The sequence below is a fragment of the Saimiri boliviensis genome, chromosome 14 (genome assembly GCF_048565385.1).
Source record: "Saimiri boliviensis isolate mSaiBol1 chromosome 14, mSaiBol1.pri, whole genome shotgun sequence".
Lineage (NCBI taxonomy): Eukaryota > Metazoa > Chordata > Mammalia > Primates > Cebidae > Saimiri > Saimiri boliviensis.
Window position 1 is genome coordinate 29433687 of NC_133462.1, and position 18403 is coordinate 29452089.

The window sequence follows — 18403 nt, forward strand, 5'->3', positions numbered from 1 at the left end:
AGCCGCCGTCCCCGGCTATTTTTACTTGAAAATACTAAGTCAGTGACAGAAGCTTCTGCACGTTCTCGTGGCTGACTTTTCCCTTCCTGGGAAAAAAAGGCAGGAGGTATTTCTGAGAGCGCCACCCATGTAGGAAGCGTGCCTTTGGGCGATCGGGGTGGGGGGTGCCGAGCAGCCTAAAACCTCCTCCCCTCCAAGGGGGCCGCAGACCGAGCCTGGACCCTCTCCCCGGGAGCCCCCCACAGAGCGCGGACTGGACTGGGGGTGTCCGCGTGGGCGCGAGGGCGGGGAGGATGGGCGGTGGATTTCTTTTTATTTTATTTTTTGTTTTTCTCAACGTTCCCGGTTTCTCCGCAGTGGATTCGTGATACTTTTATACGCAGTCCTAGTGGTGGGGGTGGGAGGTGGGGAAGGGAGCAATATGTTACCCTAAAAAGAAAACAAAAATTTCCCAAATGCAAATGGAGAGGGGACGGGAAGGGGGGGGTGGGAGGGGCGCCCCAGTACTTCCAGGGTGCAGGGGGCGGGCTGGGGACCGGGTTGGCGGCGGCTGGGCCTCGAGGCGCTAAGTTATTCTGGTCTCTCAGCGCCTCCGCAGCTGGCGAGCTTTTTATAAACAGGAACGAGTTTCCCCCCCAACCCCAACTCCGGCCCCGCCTACCGTGCGGGAGGAGGGGGAGAATCTAGAGGATCAGGACTCTTCCGGGGGCCACACAGGCCTGGAGGGTTTGAAAACTGGAGTGGGGGGCGCAGGAGCCCCGGAATGGGGGCGCTGGGGTTTCGGGCTCCTCTCCCCTCCCCGCATTCTGAGTTTTTCCCTTGAAGATTTGGAGGAAAAATACACACGGAGGAGCATCTTAGCTCCCAAAAGGCTCCATTCTCTGGGGTTTGCTTTCCCAGGATGGAGGGAGGGGCTCTTCCAGGCCCCGGGTCTTTGGACCTGAGCATTGAAGGGCTGGAGGCTTCCCGGGGCATTTACCGCAGGCTTTAAGGGGTTTCCTGGACAGGTCGCTTCTCCTTCCCTACTAAACGTTTTTTTTCGAATCTTCCCCTTGATGACGGGGCGCAGGGAGGGGAGGGGGTTCCCAGAGAGTCCATCTGCTCTTTGCTCCTTTTCTGGGAATGCTGGAGAGGGGTCTCTCTCTTGACCTCTACTTCTTCTATTTTTTTTAAAACCTCAGACACAGGGGAGGGGTGGAGTCTTCACTAGCCCCGCCCTCTTTGGGGGGTCTCACGCCTCGGCAATGGGACAGGGGCCCCCCCTTGATCCCTGGTTATTCTTTCGTATTTATGTTGAACTCCATATATGTGAGGGCATAGAACATCTCTTGGGCCTCGGTTGTTCTTTTCCGCAATTGGGAGTCGGGGGCATTTAACAGAGGTCACGGCACCTTGGACTAGACTGCGGCCTCGAGTCCCCTGGACCTGGGGTGGGCGCGGGCCGGGAAGGGAACCGCCCCTCGAAGACCCGGGCTCAGCCAAGGCCTCAGCCTCTCGGCCCTTCAATCGCCCAGAAGCCACCATTGGACAGGAGGAGGGAGCATACAGTCGCTGATTGGCTAGTCGGCCCGTCGCTCGAGGGCTTAAGCCTCCCCGAGGCGGAGTCGGCCCCCGCGCCGCTCCCACCCCTGGTGAATACGCACGCTAGGCCCGCCCCACTGGCGCGTCAATCTTCTCGGGAGCCCCGCCCCATCTGGCTCTGCGTGCGTCAATGGGCCACCGCTCTGCGCGCGGCTCCGCCTCCGGATGGCGTCACGAATTTAACTGCATGTGAGGCCCCGCCCCTCCCTTTGCAGGACGTCACCGAGGACTGCAGGGGCCTGAGCCGCTGCCGCCGCCGCGCAGCCCCACATCACCGCACAGGGGGCCCCGTCACCGCCACCGCCAGAAAAGCCACCGCCGCTAGGGTCGCCGTTGCATCGGTGCAGGGCAAGGTGAGCTCCTGGGCGGCCGGGTGTGCAGCGGCTCCGAGCACCTGCATAACCTTCATTTGACTGACGGGCTGGTGGAGGTGCGGGACGAGGTTGGCCGGCGTTGAATGGGGGGAAGGATGCGGCGGTCGCGAGGCTGGGAATGGGTAGGGCCCGGGCGCCCCGCTCCTGCCTGATTCTCATGACTACCCCCCCAACCCCCCTGCTCTGCGGCGGAGGGGGAGGGGAGGCAAGCGCCTTGCGAGAAGCTGTGCGCGCGGGAGGCTCTTGCGTGCGCGTGCGCGTGGTGTGCACACGCGTGTGCGCGCCCGCCTGTGTCAGCGGGTCTGTGTGTACCCTTGCGTGTGTACCTGGATATGCTCGTGTGACCCCCACGGGCCTACGTGTGTGCATGTTGCACGCGTGTGGAGAAAGATGTAAAGATGTGTGAACCGCCTGTGCATGCGTGTCTCTGCATGCAAGCACGGGGATCCGTGTCCCTGTGGGTGATGTGCACACGCCTGCATGTGTGGAGGGGCCTGTGCGCACGGGTGATTTGCACATTTTTATAGGCGAATCGGTGTGCAAGCAGGTGTCTGTGTCTTTGTCCTGTGCACCCCAGTGCGTTTACACACTCCTGTATGTGCGGACGAGCGTGTTTGAGGCTGTGTGCACGTGAGCGTGTGCATGCCCCGCCTGTATCATATGATTCGGCAGCCTTGGCCGGAGCTCTCTGGCCTGGAGGTTTGGGGAGAGAGGTGGCTGCAGATGCGCGTCCTCCAGGGGCCATGCGCGCGTGTGCACGTGCGGCTGCGAGGCCGTGTTCTGAGACCATGAAAGATTGATAGGGGGCGGGGCCAGCCGCAGTCACCCACTCTGGGCTCAGCCCTGGGTTTAGGGTTACAGCCCCACCCGGGGCACAGGCCTCTTGGAAGGCTGGGGTGTCCCCATCCGCGACCCTCTTAGCCCCTCTTCTGAAACGTTCAGGATTTCAAGGTCACAGGCTGCCCTCTGCTGGGGGCACCATCAATGAATACTGAGGCTCCTGATGGGATAAGTGTGGTCTCCATACACCGGCCCCTTTCTGGAGCTCTCCCCATCCTCTGCCTGGGCTTGGACACATGAGGATGGAGGGTGCCCCCCTCACGGCTCTGCTATACCCGGTATCCCCAGATGGCATCCGCCACAGACTCGCGCTATGGGCAGAAGGAGTCCTCGGACCAGAACTTCGACTACATGTTCAAGATTCTCATCATCGGCAACAGCAGCGTGGGCAAGACGTCCTTCCTCTTCCGCTACGCCGACGACTCGTTCACCCCTGCCTTCGTCAGCACCGTGGGCATCGACTTCAAGGTCAAAACCATCTATCGAAATGACAAGAGGATCAAGCTGCAGATCTGGGTGGGTCCCAGCTGGAGGGCTCCCTCCCGGCTCGCTCAGGTTCCCATCTTTGGAAAAGCAGCCCTAACCTCATCTATCTGTTTCCTGGCTGGAGTCACTTCCACACTGAGCATTTATCAAGTACTATGTGCCAGCGGCAGACACAGACAGCACCTCTGTTCTCCCATAAGTGCCTAACCCTGGTGCCTCGGTTTCCCCATCTTCAGGTTCTTCCATGTATGAGGTTTCAGGTGGACCTTGGTCCCCATTCTCTTTTTTTGTTTGAGATGGAGTATCACTCTGCCTCACAAGCGGCGGTGTGGTGGCGTGATCTCGACTCACTGCAATCTCTGCCACCCGGGTTCAAGGATTCTCCTGCCTCAGCCTCCCAAGTAGCTGGGATTACAGGGGCCTGCCACCGTGCCTGGCTAATTTTTGTAGTTTTTAGTAGAGATGGGGTTTCACCATGTTGGCCAGGCTGGTCTTGAACTCCTGACCTCGTGATCCACCTGCCTCGGCCTCCCAAAGTGCTGGGATTATAGGAGTGAGCCACTGAGCCCAGGCAACTTCATCACCATTCTCTTTGTTTTTTTTGAGACAGGGTGATCTTGCTCTGTCACCCAGGCTGGATTGCAGCCGCATGATCATGGCTCTCTGCAGCCTCGACTTCCTGGGCTCAAGCCATTCCTCCACTTAAGCCTCCCAAGTAGCTGGAATTATAAGCTTGCACCACTACACCTACTAAGTTTTTTTCTTTTTTGTAGAGACAGGGTCTGGCTATGTCTGCCCAGGCTGGTCTTGAATTCCTGGGTTCAAGCGATCCTCCCACCTCAGCCTCTCCTGCTGGGGTTATAGGCATGAGCCATCCCACCTGGCCTTGTTAGTTTCAACAGACAGAGCCTCACTCTGTTGCCCAGGCTGGATTTGAACTGGGCTCAAGTGATCCTCCTGCCTCAGCTTCCCAAGTAGTTGGGAGTACAGGCGTGTGCCCCTGAGTCCGGCTTCCTTTGGTTTTTTTTTTTTTTTTTTTTTTGAGATGGAGTTTCACTCGTTACCCAGGCTGGAGTGCAATGGCGCAATCTCGGCTCACCGCAACCTCTGCCTCCTGGGCTCAGGCAATTCTCCTGCCTCAGCCTCCTGAGTAGCTGGGATTACAGGCACGCGCCACCATGCCCAGCTAATTTCCTTTAGTTTTTAAACCTACAGTTCTATTCTCTCCATCTTTGTCTGGCTTGATTTTTCTCCTTGGTCCTTGTCACCCTCCAACATAGGAGCTACATTTACACTGTTATTTTCTGTTTCTAGCACTGGGGTGTCGCTTAGCAAGGCAGGGATTTCTGCCCATTTGTTAACAACTGTGTCCTCAGTGTCCGGTTCAGGGTGTGGCAAAGATCATCGTCCTGTCCATGTTTGTTTATTTTTTATTTTTTTTTGAGACAGAGTCTCATTCTGTCACCCAGGCTGGAGTGTAATGGTGCGCTCTTGGCTCACCACAACCTCCGCCTCCCGGGTTCAAGTGATTCTTCTGCCTCAGCCTCCCAAGTAGCTGGGATTGCAGGGGGGCACCACCACGCCCGGCGGGGTTTCACCATGTTGGTCAGGCTGGTCTCGAACCCCTGACTTCGTGATCTGCCCACCTCAGCCTCCCAAAGTGCTGATATTACAGGTGTGAGCCACCGTGCCTGGCCCCGTTTGTTTTTTTGAGACAGGGTTTCACTCTGTGGCCCAGGCTGAACTGCAATAGCGTGATCTCACCTCACTGCAACCTCTGCCTCCTGGGCTCAAGCCACCATCTTACCTGAGCCTCCTGAGTATTGGGACTACAGCTGTGAGCCACCATGCTGCATTCATTTTTATATTTTTTTGTAGAGATGGGGGTCTCGCTATGTTGCCCAGGCTGGTCTGGAACTCCTGGGTTCAAGCCATCTGCCCATCTCAGCCTCCCATCATACTGGGATTACAGGTGTGAGCCACAGCACCCGGCGTGGGACATGTGTGTCGAATGACTCTGTGGGATGATGGAGCACTCATGTACTCTGAGCACTGTGACCCAACCTGCTCTTCCTGACACTTTGTGCTTCTGAGCAAGCTCTTACTTCTCCCAGGGGGCTGAACTGGGTGATATCAGAGCTCATTTCCTCTCTGAGGGCCTGATGTGTGGGTCCTCTCTGACCTTCATCTCTTCCTCTCTAGGACACAGCAGGGCAAGAGCGATACCGGACCATCACCACCGCCTACTACAGGGGCGCTATGGGCTTCATCCTCATGTATGACATCACCAATGAAGAATCCTTCAATGCTGTCCAGGACTGGTGAGTGTACCCGCGCTCACTCTTTTTTTTTTTTTTTTTTTTTTTGAGAGAGAGTCTTACCCTGTCACCCAGACTGGAGTCCAGCGGCACGATCAGGGCTCACTGCAGCCTCGACCTCCTGGGCTCAAGTAATTCTCCTGCCTCAGCCTTCCAAGCAGCTGGGACTATAGGTGCACACCACCACACCTGGCTAAGTTTTTGTATTTTGAGTTGAGATGGGGTTTTGTCATCTTGCCCAGGCTGGTCTTGAACTCCTTGGCTCAAGTGATCTGCCTGCCTCAGCCTCCTAAAGTGCTGGGATTACAGGCATGAGCCATTGCTCCTGGCCTTCCACACTCATTCTGGGACCATGGTCTCTGAGACAAAGTTGCTTAAAAAAAAAAAAGGCCAGGCGTGGTGGCTCATGTTTGTAATCCCAGCGCTTTGGGAGGCCGAGGCGGGGCAGATCACAAGGTCAGGAGTTCCAGACCAACCTGGTCAACATAGTGAAACTCTGTCTCTACTAATAGTACAAAAAAATAGCCGGGTGTGGTGGGGGGGTGGGCGCCTGTCATCCCAGCTACTTGGGAGGCTGAGGCAGGAGAATCGCTTGAACACCCAGGAGGCGGAGGTTGCACTGAGCCAAGATTGTGCCATTGCACTCCAACCTGGGTGACAGAGTGAGACTCTGTCTCTAAAAAATAATCAATCAATCAATAAATAAAAGATAGGGGTCAGGGAAGGATTTCAGATAGAAAAGTAAAACTGTAAACATACAGAAAAAAATATAGCTGCAAGTGTCGGGTGGAGACAGAAACTTTAAGGAGAGCTGGCGTAGGTGAGAGTGGCAAACATTGCCATTTTCTGCTCAGAAGTAAAAACTCTTTAAAAAAAGAGTTCTGGGCCGGGCACGGTGGCTCAAGCCTGTAATCCCAGCACTTTGGGAGGCTGAGGCGGGCGGATCACAAGGTCAAGAGATTGAGACCATCCTGGTCAACATGGTGAAACCCCGTCTCTACTAAAAATACAAAAAATTAGCTGGGCATGGTGGCGCGTGCCTGTAATCCCAGCTACTCGGGATGCTGAGGCAGGAGAATTGCCTGAACCCAGGAGGCGGAGGTTGCGGTGAGCCGAGATCGCGCCATTGCACTCCAGCCTGGGTAACAAGAGCGAAACTCCGTCTCACAAAAACAAAAACAAAAACAAAAACAAAAGAGTTCTGGGCCGGGCGTGGTGGCTCAAGCCTGTAATCCCAGCACTTTGGGAGGCTGAGGCGGGTGGATCACGAGGTCGAGAGATCAAGACCATCCTGGTCAACATGGTGAAACCCCGTCTCTACTAAAAGTACAAAAAATTAGCTGGGCATGGTGGCACGTGCCTGTAACTCCAGCTACTCAGGAGGCTGAGGCAGGAGAATTGCCTGAACCCAGGAGGCGGAGGTTGCGGTGAGCCGAGATCGTGCCATTGCACTCCAGCCTGGGTAACAAGAGCGAAACTCCGTCTCAAAAAAAAAAAAAAAAAAAAAAAAAAGAGTTCTGGGCCAGGCACAGTGGCTCATGCCTGTAATCCTAGCACTTTGGGAGGCCGAGGTGGACAGATCTTGAGCTCAGGAGTTCGAGACCATCCTGGCTAACATGCTGAAACCCGCCTCTACGAAAAACACAAAAGATTACCCAGGCGTGGTGGCTCATACCTGTAGTCCCAGCTACTTGGGAGGCTGAGGCAGGAGAATCACTTGAACCTAGGAAGTGGAGGTTGCAGTGAGCCGAGATGGCGCCACTGCACTCCAGCCTGGGTGACAGAGTGAGACTCCATCTCAAAAAAAGAGAAGATTTCCTGTGTGTACCTATGCGACAATCTTACATGTTCTTCACATGTACCCCAAAACCTAAAATGCAATTTAAAAAAAATTGGCAGAAAAAAAAAAAAAGATTTCTGGGCTGGGTGGCTCATGCCTATAATTCCAGCACTTTGAGAGGTCAAGGCAAGTGGATTACTGGAGCTCAGGAGTTCGAGACCAGCCTGGGCAACATAGCAAGACCCTGTCTCTACAATTAAAAAAAAAAAAAAAAAGGAAAGAAAAGAAAACGGGGCTTTCTCACTGGGTGTAGTGGCATATGCTGGTAATCTCAGCTATTCAGGAGACTGAGGTGGGTGAGCATTGCTTGCGTACAGTTCAAGACCAGCCTGGGTAACAGAATCAGGCTGTCTCCAAAAAAAGGCAGGTAACTTTTCTGGAATAAACACCCAGAGGGAGGAAAGAGCATATGAGGAGTTCTTGGGAGATGCGGGAAGCTGGCATTTCCAGGAAGGCTCCCTGGAGGAGGCAGCAGTATTGCCAGAGAGAGGAAAAGTGTGTTACTGGCAGGATACAGGCTACGATGAAGGATGGAGCCTGCCATGTTCAATAATGGGTCAGTTGGGCCGGGTGCAGTGGCTCACGCCTGTCATCCCAGCACTTTGGGAGGATGAAGTGGATCACTTGAGGTCAGGAGTTCGAGACCAGCCTGGCCAGCATGGTAAAACCCTATTTCTGCTAAAAATACAAAAATTAGCCAGGAGTGGTGGCGTACACCTGTAATCCCAGCTACTCGGGAGGCCGACACAAGAACCACTTGAAGTCAGGAGGCGGAGGTTGCAGTGAGCCGAGATTGCGCCACTGCACTCCAGCCTGGGCATCAGAGCCAGACTCCATCTCAGAGGAAAAAACCCATAACACGGCTGGGTGCGGTGGCTCACGCCTGTCATCCCAGCACTTGGGGAGGCTGAGGCTGGGGGATCACGAGGTCAGGAGATCAGGATCATCCTGGCTAGCATGGTGAAACCCCGTCTCTACTAAAGATAGCAAAAAATCAGCCAGGCATGGTATGCACCCCTGTAGTCCCAGCTGCCTGGGAGACTGAGGCAGGAGAATCACTTGAACCCGGGAGGCAGAGGTTGCAGTCAGCCGGGATTGTGCCATTGCACTCCAGCCTGGGCAACAAGAGAGAGAATCCATCTCAAATAAACCCCAAACGCACAATCATGGGTCGATTGGGGGCTGGAGTGGGGTGAACGAGGGGCACGGGGTCGGGAGGATGGAGGGCCAAGCTTCAGGGTCTTGGGACAAGGATACAGGCTCCACACCAGCCCGTTGAGGGTGGAGCTGGGATCCTGGACGCCCTAACCTGTCCCCATCGCTGCCTCCTGCAGGTCCACCCAGATCAAGACCTACTCGTGGGACAACGCGCAGGTGCTGCTGGTGGGAAACAAGTGTGACATGGAGGATGAGCGGGTGGTGTCGTCAGAACGTGGCCGGCAGCTCGCTGACCACCTTGGTGAGTGCCCGGCCGGGCCGGAGACCCACAAGGCTAGAAAAAGGATACTGAGGTCCAGAGAGGGGAGGGCATGCACCCAAGGTCTTACAGCTAAGCCAGGTCATTCATTCACACGTTCTGCAGACTTGCCTTCATCCAGGGGCTATTTGAGCTGGATCCTGAGGGCTGTGTAGGAGTTCACTGTGCAGAAAGTCACAGATTTATTCTGATACTCACCATCCAACGCTTTGTTGGGTATTGCTGGGCTTGAGAGGCAGGTAGGGGTGCCTCGAGGGACCTCTGGGGTGGAGGGAGGGACCCGGGCAGGAGGAGCCCATGGTAGGAGCCAGGCTTCCTGGAGAGGCGGGCAGTGGACTCTAGTGCTTGGAAGAAAGGTGTTTTCGGCAGAAGAAACAGCTTGGGTAAAGGCTTGTGGTGAGAAAGATCCTGTGTGTTTTGGTAAGTTTCACATGACTGGAACATGAGGATCAGCTGGAGGAAATGTGGCTGATGACAGAGGGCCTCAACCATGCGCTGAGAGGCTGGGACTCTTTGGAGGGCAATAGGGAGCCACAGAGGGTGTGTGAGCCGGGGGAGGTCACGTCTGGATCTGAGTGTCAGAGGCTTCCAGGCCCAGTGCATGGGGCTGGCCATGTCTTGCCAGGTCCCTAAGGACAGTGAGACACAATTTTAGGAAGGAAGGGCAGGAAGCCCGCTGCGGTAGCTCACGCCTGTAATCCCAGCACTTTAGGAGCTGAGGGGGAGGATCACTTGAGCCCTCAAGACTGCAGTGAGCTATGATCACGCCACCAGACTCCATCCTCGGCAACAGAGTAAGGCCCTGTCTCAAAAAAAAAAAAAAAAAAAAAAAAAAAAAGGAAATGCAGTCGACCCAGTTCAATGTGGCTTCCCTGCAGGACTTGTCAGTACCTTCAATAAGCGGCTTGGCACAAGGCTCTCCAGGTGTTCCCTTTCCTCAGAGAGGCATCTCTAGGAGTTGGCGTGGGGCGTGGCCAGGATCCTCATCCCTGCCTTCCCTGACCACAGGGTTCGAGTTCTTTGAAGCAAGCGCCAAGGACAACATTAACGTCAAGCAGACCTTTGAGCGCCTGGTGGACGTCATCTGTGAGAAGATGTCAGAGTCTTTGGACACTGCGGACCCTGCAGTCACAGGCGCCAAGCAGGGCCCGCAGCTCAGTGACCAGCAGGTGCCGCCGCACCAGGACTGCGCCTGCTGAGAGCCCCTCCGCCCCCTTGCCCCTCTTCCCTACCTCCCCCACCTTCCCCACCTCCCCAGGCCTGACCCGGCCCCCACCAGCCACGGGCACAAGACCCCCACTCCCAACTTAGCCCGCTGCCCTTATTTATTATTGTAGCTATTTATTTATTGAAGACGTCCCGCAGGGGCCCGGGCTCCCCTGCCCGACCCCAGCCCTGCCCGTCCTGTACATATAACCCTTTCCCCGCTCAGCCACTGTGGTGTGTCGTGGCCTCGTGAACTCACCCCTCCCCCTCCTGACACCCCCCCCACCTTTTTTTTAAATTCACCCCCATCCACAGTTGTCGGTTGTGAAGAGGGGGCCAGATGACACCCTATAGCAGGCTGATCGGGCGATGGGAGGTGGCCAGGCCTGCCAGCCCCTCGGCTCTGCTGCGGTGGGCCGAGGCCGCTGTTGGGGGGTTCCCTGTGCGGACCATGGGGGTCAGAGTCTGGCCTGCCAGGCTCCTCTCCCTCAAGGTTTTTCTTTTGGTGGGGGGTGTGCTGTGGGTATTCACTGCCCTGGGACCCCCCTGCCCACCAGACCTGTTCTGACCTCATGAGTGTCAAACGTGCCCCCAGCTCCTTAGGAGACATCATGAAACACTACATACATCCAATAAAGCGAATGGACCACGCGTGTCCCTGTGAGCACCGGGCCCTGCCCACCCTGGCTTTGATCATCCACAACATTCGCTTTTGTTACTTTTATTTGTAAATATAAATAGAGACAGGGTCTTGCTATGTTGCCCAGGCTGGTCTCCAACTCCTGGCCTCAAGCGATGCTTCCACCTCAGCCTCCCAAAGGGCTGAGATTTCAGGTGTGAGCCACTGCACCCAGCCAGCAGTTTCAATTACACGACAGAAAGAATTAAGATTGTCTACAGCTCACGACCAGGGAAGAAACTCAGAGGCTTCCCGGCCCTGCCTGAAACTTTTGGGGGCCAACTCCAGGCCTGAGCCTGCTCTGAGGGGATGGGCCACATCGCCCCCTTGGTCGCAGGACCTGAGGCAGCTCCGGATTGGCGGCTTGGCCCAGAGCCACCGGGACGGCAGTGTTGCCGGGCTGGTGCTCGGGACTGGTTGGCTGGGTGGGCCCCGTGCTGAAGATGGGACATCTTGGTCACAGGTCGCAGGAGGCTCCTGCTGAGAAGGGCTAGGGGATGATCATCCATCTTCACCGGTGTGTTCTAGCTGGGGAAACTGAGTCCCAGAAGTGAGCTTGGAAAGGGCAGCTCAGCCCAGTGCCCGGGAGCTGGAGGGACGCTGGGACGCGGCCCGGGACCCCAGCTTGCTGCGGGGACCCATTCCCCTTCTGGCAGAGCGTGTGGTCCGCCAGGAGGCAGTCTGGCATCCGGTCCCAGGGAGCAGACAGCTCAGTCCGCTCGGGTGTCCAGGGCCACACAGCCTGGGGGTGTCAGGGGAACTGGGCTCTGTCCACACAAGACAAGGCATCCGGTCAGAAGCCTGCTTCATCCCTCCGGGCCCCTCCTGAGCCCTGTCCTCCCCGTCCCTGTATCCCCTGAGCCTGGTATGCCCACCATACTCACCCGGTACTTCAAGTAGGACAGGTATGTGTCCCAGCCCAGCGTCAGGCCATTGATGTAGGTGACTCGGAATTGGGGGGGCACGAAGAGGAAGTTCACCAACTGCGCTGCAGGCCACACGCACCAGTCGGCCTAGGGGAGAGGCGGGGCACGATGAGGGGCGGGGCCAGAGCCGTGAGGGGCGGGGCCAGACGTGCAAGGGGCGGGCGCTCCCACCTTGTAGAATTCCCAGAACTTGTCCCGCAGCTCCTGGAAGCTCTCACCCAGTGTCTGACCCTCCAGGGAGCCAAGGCCTGGGAAGGAAACCAAGAAATGAGAATGTTAGAGGCCAGGAAGTACTGTTGAGATGACAAGAGGGGCTCACGATGGCGGGGTGGCATTGGACCCCTGAGAGCCCCCACCCCAGACAGACAGACAGGGACTTTCAGATGGGATAGACAGAGAATCAAGTGGCTGGTGTAGGGACAAAACAGAGCAAGTCAGTCCCAGTGACAGAGAGGTTATAAACATGCAAACACGTGCCCCAAGGAGACACACCCTGAAGACGAGGCATTTTTATTACTTTTCCATCACAGACCAGGAAGCCAGGCTGGGAGGTGGAGAATGAGCGACTCCTCTATGAATACCGCTGTCTTTACCGAGCCTAGGGCTGGGACGGTTGCACCCCATGGAGTCCAGCCTCAATTCCTCTTCCTTCGGGCATCAGGCCTTTGCATTAGCTGTTCTCTCTGCCCGCCGGTTCCCTCTTCACGTCTCAACTGAGTGTGCCCTCTTTTGGGAAATGCTCTCAGCCTCCCGCCCAGGGCGGCCCCATCAGATACTGTCCTGGTCCCTCCTACACTCGCCAGCGTTCACATCGGCCGGGCCTGTCCTGTCCCCACTGTGACCTGGATCCTAGTTCAGGGCCACCCAAACACGGGGCACATCGGAAAGGCACCTCTGCAACCTTCTTAACCTTCTTAACACAAAGCTGGCCCCACCCCTCCCGACCTATGAGAGGCAGAGCCAAGGGTTAGGAGGCTCCTTACCCAAGAAGTACCAGACGCCCAGCACGGGAGAGGCTACCAGCTGATCCACCAGGACCTTCTTGAGGACATTTGGGAAGCCTCGGAGGCCGGACGCAGGGAATAGGCGGTCCAGCGACAAGTACCAGTAGTGCAGGAAGGGACCCATGCTGCAGCCCACCGCAAACATGCTTGCTATAAGAGTGTAAATCAGGGGGCTGGGTCGGGCCGGGAAATTCCCCAGTCCATTCCCTCCCTCCCTGGCTAAGGCCTGGGTAAGCCCAGTGCCATCCCCGAGCCTCAGCCTCACCGGGAAAACGGGAAGATCCCACCCGTGCATTCTTCCACTACAAGCCCCACCAGCAGGCGCGCCTCCAGAGGCTCCTAGGTAGCGGGCAGAGACCCCCGGGGGTTGGGAGGTGATGGAGTCCCGGGGCTGCGGGAAGACAGAGACCCGGGGAGAGGCGCAGTAAGGGCAAGGGTCCTGCGGGGGACTGAGGCCACGGGTCAGGGGTCACGGCCCGCAGGTCTGGTGTCGGGATCAAAGGTCGCCCGGGGTGAAGGCCTAAGCAGTGTGTCGTCCTCACCTGAGCGCCGCGGGTCGAAAACCTGGCCGGGCCGGGAACGGATCTCCCAGGACTGGCGCACGCCGTCCCCGGCCGCCATAAGGGCGCCGCAGCCCAGCGTGTTGGTGACGAGCAGAGCGCGCCCCTGGAACAGAAGCTGCCCCGCGGACAACAGACGGTGCAGCCGGCGCCAGCTGCCCCGCGCCATCGTCCCCGGAAGTCCAGGAGCCGGCGTGCCGCTCCGTTCCCGCTGCGCGGACCAGTTGCGAGACACCGTCGATCCCAAATTGCCCGCCCCTCCGGCGTCCCGGCCAATCGCATAAGGATCTGCTGTCCGCAGGCCCGCCTCGCGCCGCGCCGCGTAGACCAATCGCAGGCAGCCTCAGAGTGCCACATTGCCCGCCCCAAAGAGTATTGGCCAATAAAAGGCAGGCGTTCTATCCCAAGGTTGATCTCCGAACGAAGCTGTACACGCCCTCCCGAGCTTCACGGACCAATCGGAAAGAGAATTGCGTTACGTCGCGCATGCCGATTGGTAACTTTGTACTCTTGTTGCCTCGCCCCTTTCTGTGCTAGCCTATGGGAAACAGTCGCAGCCCCTTTTACCGACACGCCCAGGACGGCACTGGCCAATCGCAGGCCGGCGTCACGCTGGCAAATCAGTGACTGTCGTCCCGCCTCCCGCGCTGGGGTTGGTCAATCTTAGTTACAGCACCTTCTGGCCTGGTTGCCCTCCGGATTTCCAGATTCTCCTGGACTTAACCGGGAGGGATGCGATCTGTGGCCACTACAACCACCGAGGTGACTCCAATCCTGCAAAAAAAGATTCGTGGAATTTGGGGTGGGGTACAGTTCTGCTGCAGCCCAGCCCAACTGGAGCCCGGCCCAGACGATGACCTTGGGCCTGACCTTAACTGGTCCTCTTACCTCAGTTTCCGGATAGTGATGGTAATTGAAGTGTTAGTCACGGTCTGGGTATACGATGCGCTTTAACTCCTTCCAATCAAATTTGTGCTCTTGCAGAAAAAAATTATATCCTAATTTTACCGTTCCTGAAGGAAAAAAAATTATTTTTTCTTTTCTTTTTATTTTTATTATTTTTATTTTTTTTGAGATGGAGTTTCGCTCTTGTTACCCAGGCTGGAGTGCAATGGCGCGATCTCGGCTCACCGCAACCTCCGCCTCCTGGGTTCAAGCAATTCTCCTGCCTCAGCCTCCTAAGTAGCTGGGATTACAGGCACGCGCCACCATGCCCAGCTAATTTTTTTGTATTTTTAGTAGAAACGGGGTTTCACCATGTTGACCAGGATGGTCTCGATCTCTTGACCTCGTGATCCACCCGCCTCGGCCTCCCAAAGTGATGGGATTACAGGCTTGAGCCACCGCGCCCGGCCATTTTTTTCTTTTATTCTTTCTTTTTTTTTTTTTTAAAGACGGGGTTTCACCATGTTGGTCAGGCTGGTCTTGAACTCCCGACCTCAGGTGATCCACCCACCTTGGCCTCCAAAGTGCTTGGATTACAGGCGTCAGCCACCACGCCCAGCCTCTTTTTTTTTTTTTTTTTTTTTTTTTTTGAGACAGAGTTTCGCTCTTGTTACCCAGGCTGGAGTGCAATGGCACGATCTCGGCTCACCGCAACCTCCGCCTCCTGGGTTCAAGCAATTCTCCTGCCTCAGCCTCCTGAGTACCTGGGACTACAGGCACGCGCCACCATGCCCAGCTAATTTTTTGTATTTTTAGTAGAGACGGGGTTTCACCACATTGACCAGGATGGTCTCGATCTCTCGACCTCGTGATCCACCCGCCTCAGCCTCCCAAAGTGCTGGGATTACAGGCTTGAGCCACTGCGCCCGGCTCAGCCTCTTTATTTTTTAAAGAAGGGGTTTCACCATGTTGGCCAGGGTGGTCTCGATTCCCTGACCTTGTGATCCACCTGCCTCGGCCTCCCAAAGTGCTTGGATTACAGGCGTGAGCCACCATGCCCAGCCTCTTTATTTTTTAAGACGAGGTTTCGCTTTGTCTCCCAGGCTGGAGTACAGAGCCATGATCTCGGCTCACTGCAATCTCTGCCTCCCAGATTCAAGCGATTCTCCTGTCCCAGCCTCCCAAGTAGCTGGGACTACAGACACGTGCCACTGCGCCCAGCTAATTTTTTGTATTTTTAGTAGAGACGAGGTTTCACCGGGTTAACCAGGATGGTCTCGATCTCCTAACCTTGTGATCCGCCCGCCTCGGCCTCCCAAAGTGCTGGGATTATAGGCATGAACCACAGCACCCGGCCCCTTTTTTTTTTTAAATGGAATCTCACTCTGTAACCCAGGCTGGAGTGGAATGGCCCGATCTCCGCTCACTGCAACCTCAGCCTCCCAGGTTCAAGTGATTCTCATGCCTCAGCCTCCCAAGCAGCTGGGATTACAGGCATGCGCCACCACGCCCAGCTAATTTTGTGGTTTTGGACTAGACAGGGTTTCACCATGTTAGCCAGGCTGGTCTCAAACTCCTGACCTCAAGTGATCCACCCACCTCAGCCTCTCAAAGTGCTTGGATGGCAGACGTGAGCCACCAGACCTGGCCTGAAAAATAATTTTCAATAAGTCACAAACTACTGCCTGTGGGCTGTTACCTGTTGAAGGTGTCCTGGTTCTTCGCATCTTGAACAAATAATTGGACAAAGCTCACAGACAAAGCAAGGAAAGACTAAATGTTAACAAAAGCAGAGATTTGTTGCAAATGAAAGTACACTCCACAGGGTGGGAGCCAGCAGAGGACAGGGGCTCACGCCTGTAATCCCAGCACTTTGGGAGGCCGAGGCCTGCGGATCACCTGAGGACAGACGTTCAAGACCAAACCTGGCCAATGTGGCGGAACCCCGACACTACTAAAAATACAAAATTTAGCCGATGCGGTGGCCCACACCTGTAATCCCAGCTACTCAGGAGGCTGAGGCACGAGAATGTCTTGAACCAGAGAGTGGAGGTTACAGTGAGCAGAGATGGCTCCAGCCTGGGTGACAGAGTAAGACTCTGTCTCAAAGGAAAAAAAAAGAGAGAGAGACTGTGCCTAGGGCAGTGGTCACTCATACTTGGCTCAGAATTTACCTCTTTTTTACAGTTTCATTCTTTTTGTCAACAAATGCCACGATCGTGTTTCAATAAAGTTTTACTTATGAACACAGAAATTTGCATTTTTTTTCCTTTTTTTCCTTTATTATTATTTTTCTTTTTTCTTTTTTTTTTTTTTTTTGAGACGGAGTTTCGCTCTTGTTACCCAGGCTGGAGTGCAATGGCGGGATCTCGGCTCACCGCAACCTCCGCCTCCTGGGTTCAGGCAATTCTCCTGCCTCAGCCTCCTGAGTAGCTGGGATTACAGGCACGCGCCACCACGCCCAGCTAATTTTTTTTGTATTTTTAGTAGAGACGGGGTTTCACCATGTTGACCAGGATGGTCTCGATCTCTCGACCTCGTGATCCACCCGCCTCGGCCTCCCACAGTGCTGGGATAACAGGCCTGAGCCACCGCGCCTGGCCTCATAGCTGTAAATTTTAAATGAAAACTCTAAGAGCCATGATTGCACCGTCTATGTTTATATATTTATTTTATAGGTAGGTAACACTTTCTCCCTCGTGATGGAATTCCTAAAGATCAACTTGTAAAGGAGCTCTATTTCATTAGCTTTAGAAAACCACAGGCGCTTATGTGAATTAAGACTAGTCAAACAGGCTTATGCTATCTTTAGATGTGGAGGGTGGTAAAAGTGTAAACTATGAAACTATAAATTAAATGTAATAACACCACATGCAATAAAAGTGAATTTCTTGGCTGGGCGGTGCTCAGCGCTGTCATCCAGCACTTTGGAAGGCTGATTGGAGGTGGATCATTAGAAGCCAGGAGTTCAAGAACAGCCTGGGGAGTCGGGCAGGTGGATCGCGAGGTCAGGAGTTCAAGACCAGCCTGGCCAACATGGTGAAACCCCGTCTCTACTAAAAATACAAAAATTAGCCAGGTGTGGTGGTGGGCACCTGTAATTCCAGCTACTCGGGAGGCTGAGGCAGGAGAATCGCTTGAACCTGGGAGGCGGAGGTTGCAGTGAGCCAAGATTGTGCCACTGTACTCTATCCTTGGTGACAGAGCAAGACTCTGTCTCAAAACACACACACACACACACACACACACACACACACACACACACACACGAATTTACCATGCATGGTGGCTCGCACCTATAGTCCCAGCTATTCGGGAGGCTGAGCAGGGAGGATCACCTGAGCCCTGGAGACAGAGGTTGCAGTGAGCTGTGATGTCACCCCACTGCACTCCAGTCTGGGTGACAAAGTGAGACCCTGTCTGAAAAAATAAAATAAAATAAAGATTACTCGCTTAATGAATGTCAAGTCTGACAATAAATTAATTTTTTAAAAAGTAAAGGAGAGACCCACAAGTGGGTTTTTTTCTGGCTTGCTTGGATGGTTATTTTTGAGACACGGTGTTATTTTGTCACCCAGGCTGAAGTGCAGTGGCGCGATCTCGGCTCACTGCAGCCTCTGCCTCCCAGGTTCAAGTGATTCTCGTGCTTCAACATCCCGAGTACCTACGATTACAGGCATGAGCCACCATGCCCTGCTATTTTTTTTTTTTTTTTTTTTTTTTTAGAGGCGGAGTTTCACCATGTTAGCCAGGCTGGTCTTGAACTCCTAGCCTCAAGTGATCTGCCCCCGTTGGCCTCCCAAAATGCTGGGATTACAGGCGTGAGACACTGCACCTGGCCTTTTTTTTTTTTTTTTTTTTTTTTTTTGAGATGGAGTTTTGCTCTTGTTACCCAGGCTGGAGTGCTGTGGTACAATAATCTCAGCTCACTGAAACCTCCACCTCCTGGGTTCAAGCAATTCTCCTGCCTCAGCCTCCAGAGAAGCTGGGATTACAAGCATGTGCCAGCATGCCCAGCTAATTTTGTATTTTTAGTAGAGACGGGGCTTCTCCATGTTGGTCAGGCTGGTCTCAAACTCCCGACCTCAGGTGATCCACCCGCTTTGGCCTCCCAAAGTGCTGGGATTATAGATGTGAGCCAATGTGCCCGGCCAATGTTTGTATTTTATATAGAGATGGGGTCTCACTATGTTGGCCAGGCTGGTCTTGAACTCCTGACCTCCAGTA

The 18403-nt window shown here is 55.0% G+C and overlaps 2 protein-coding genes across 3 annotated transcripts; one reads left to right on the forward strand and one right to left on the reverse strand.

Moving 5' to 3' along the window:
* The first annotated feature begins 1767 nt into the window (after positions 1–1767).
* Positions 1768–10773, forward strand: RAB3A (RAB3A, member RAS oncogene family). Its single transcript, XM_003942281.4, has 5 exons — positions 1768–1934; positions 3084–3311; positions 5484–5602; positions 8774–8898; positions 9925–10773. Exons 2-5 carry the CDS (start codon positions 3084–3086, stop codon positions 10113–10115), a joined length of 663 nt encoding a protein of 220 aa, XP_003942330.1. The 5' UTR covers positions 1768–1934; the 3' UTR covers positions 10116–10773.
* Positions 10774–10827: 54 nt separating this feature from the next.
* On the reverse strand, positions 10828–17822 carry MPV17L2 (MPV17 mitochondrial inner membrane protein like 2). Of its 2 annotated transcripts, XM_074384381.1 has the most exons (7): positions 17473–17822; positions 14180–14304; positions 13274–14065; positions 12711–12881; positions 11899–11975; positions 11686–11814; positions 10828–11568 (listed from the first exon to the last, which is right to left on the reverse strand). In XM_074384381.1, exons 3-7 carry the CDS (start codon positions 13458–13460, stop codon positions 11512–11514), a joined length of 621 nt encoding a protein of 206 aa, XP_074240482.1. In that variant the 5' UTR covers positions 13461–14065; positions 14180–14304; positions 17473–17822; the 3' UTR covers positions 10828–11511. The 2 variants fall into 2 exon arrangements, with proteins under 2 accessions (XP_074240482.1, XP_003942331.2); XM_003942282.4 differs by lacking the exon at positions 17473–17822 and having other exon boundaries at positions 14180–14343.
* Between the last annotated feature and the right edge of the window lie 581 nt (positions 17823–18403).

Bases quoted from the DNA above. Each gene is read 5' to 3' on its own strand.
- RAB3A (XM_003942281.4), top strand. From the start codon at position 3,084: ATGGCATCCGCCACAGACTCGCGCTATGGGCAGAAGGAGTCCTCGGAC. The intron at 5,603-8,773 runs GTGAGTGTACCC...TGCCTCCTGCAG, and splicing joins TTCAATGCTGTCCAGGACTG to GTCCACCCAGATCAAGACCT. The intron at 8,899-9,924 runs GTGAGTGCCCGG...CCCTGACCACAG, and splicing joins GCAGCTCGCTGACCACCTTG to GGTTCGAGTTCTTTGAAGCA.
- MPV17L2 (XM_074384381.1), bottom strand. From the start codon at position 13,460: ATGGCGCGGGGCAGCTGGCGCCGGCTGCACCGTCTGTTGTCCGCGGGG. The intron at 11,976-12,710 runs GTAAGGAGCCTC...TTTCCTTCCCAG, and splicing joins GGGCGTCTGGTACTTCTTGG to GCCTTGGCTCCCTGGAGGGT. The intron at 11,815-11,898 runs GTGGGAGCGCCC...CCTCTCCCCTAG, and splicing joins AGTTCTGGGAATTCTACAAG to GCCGACTGGTGCGTGTGGCC.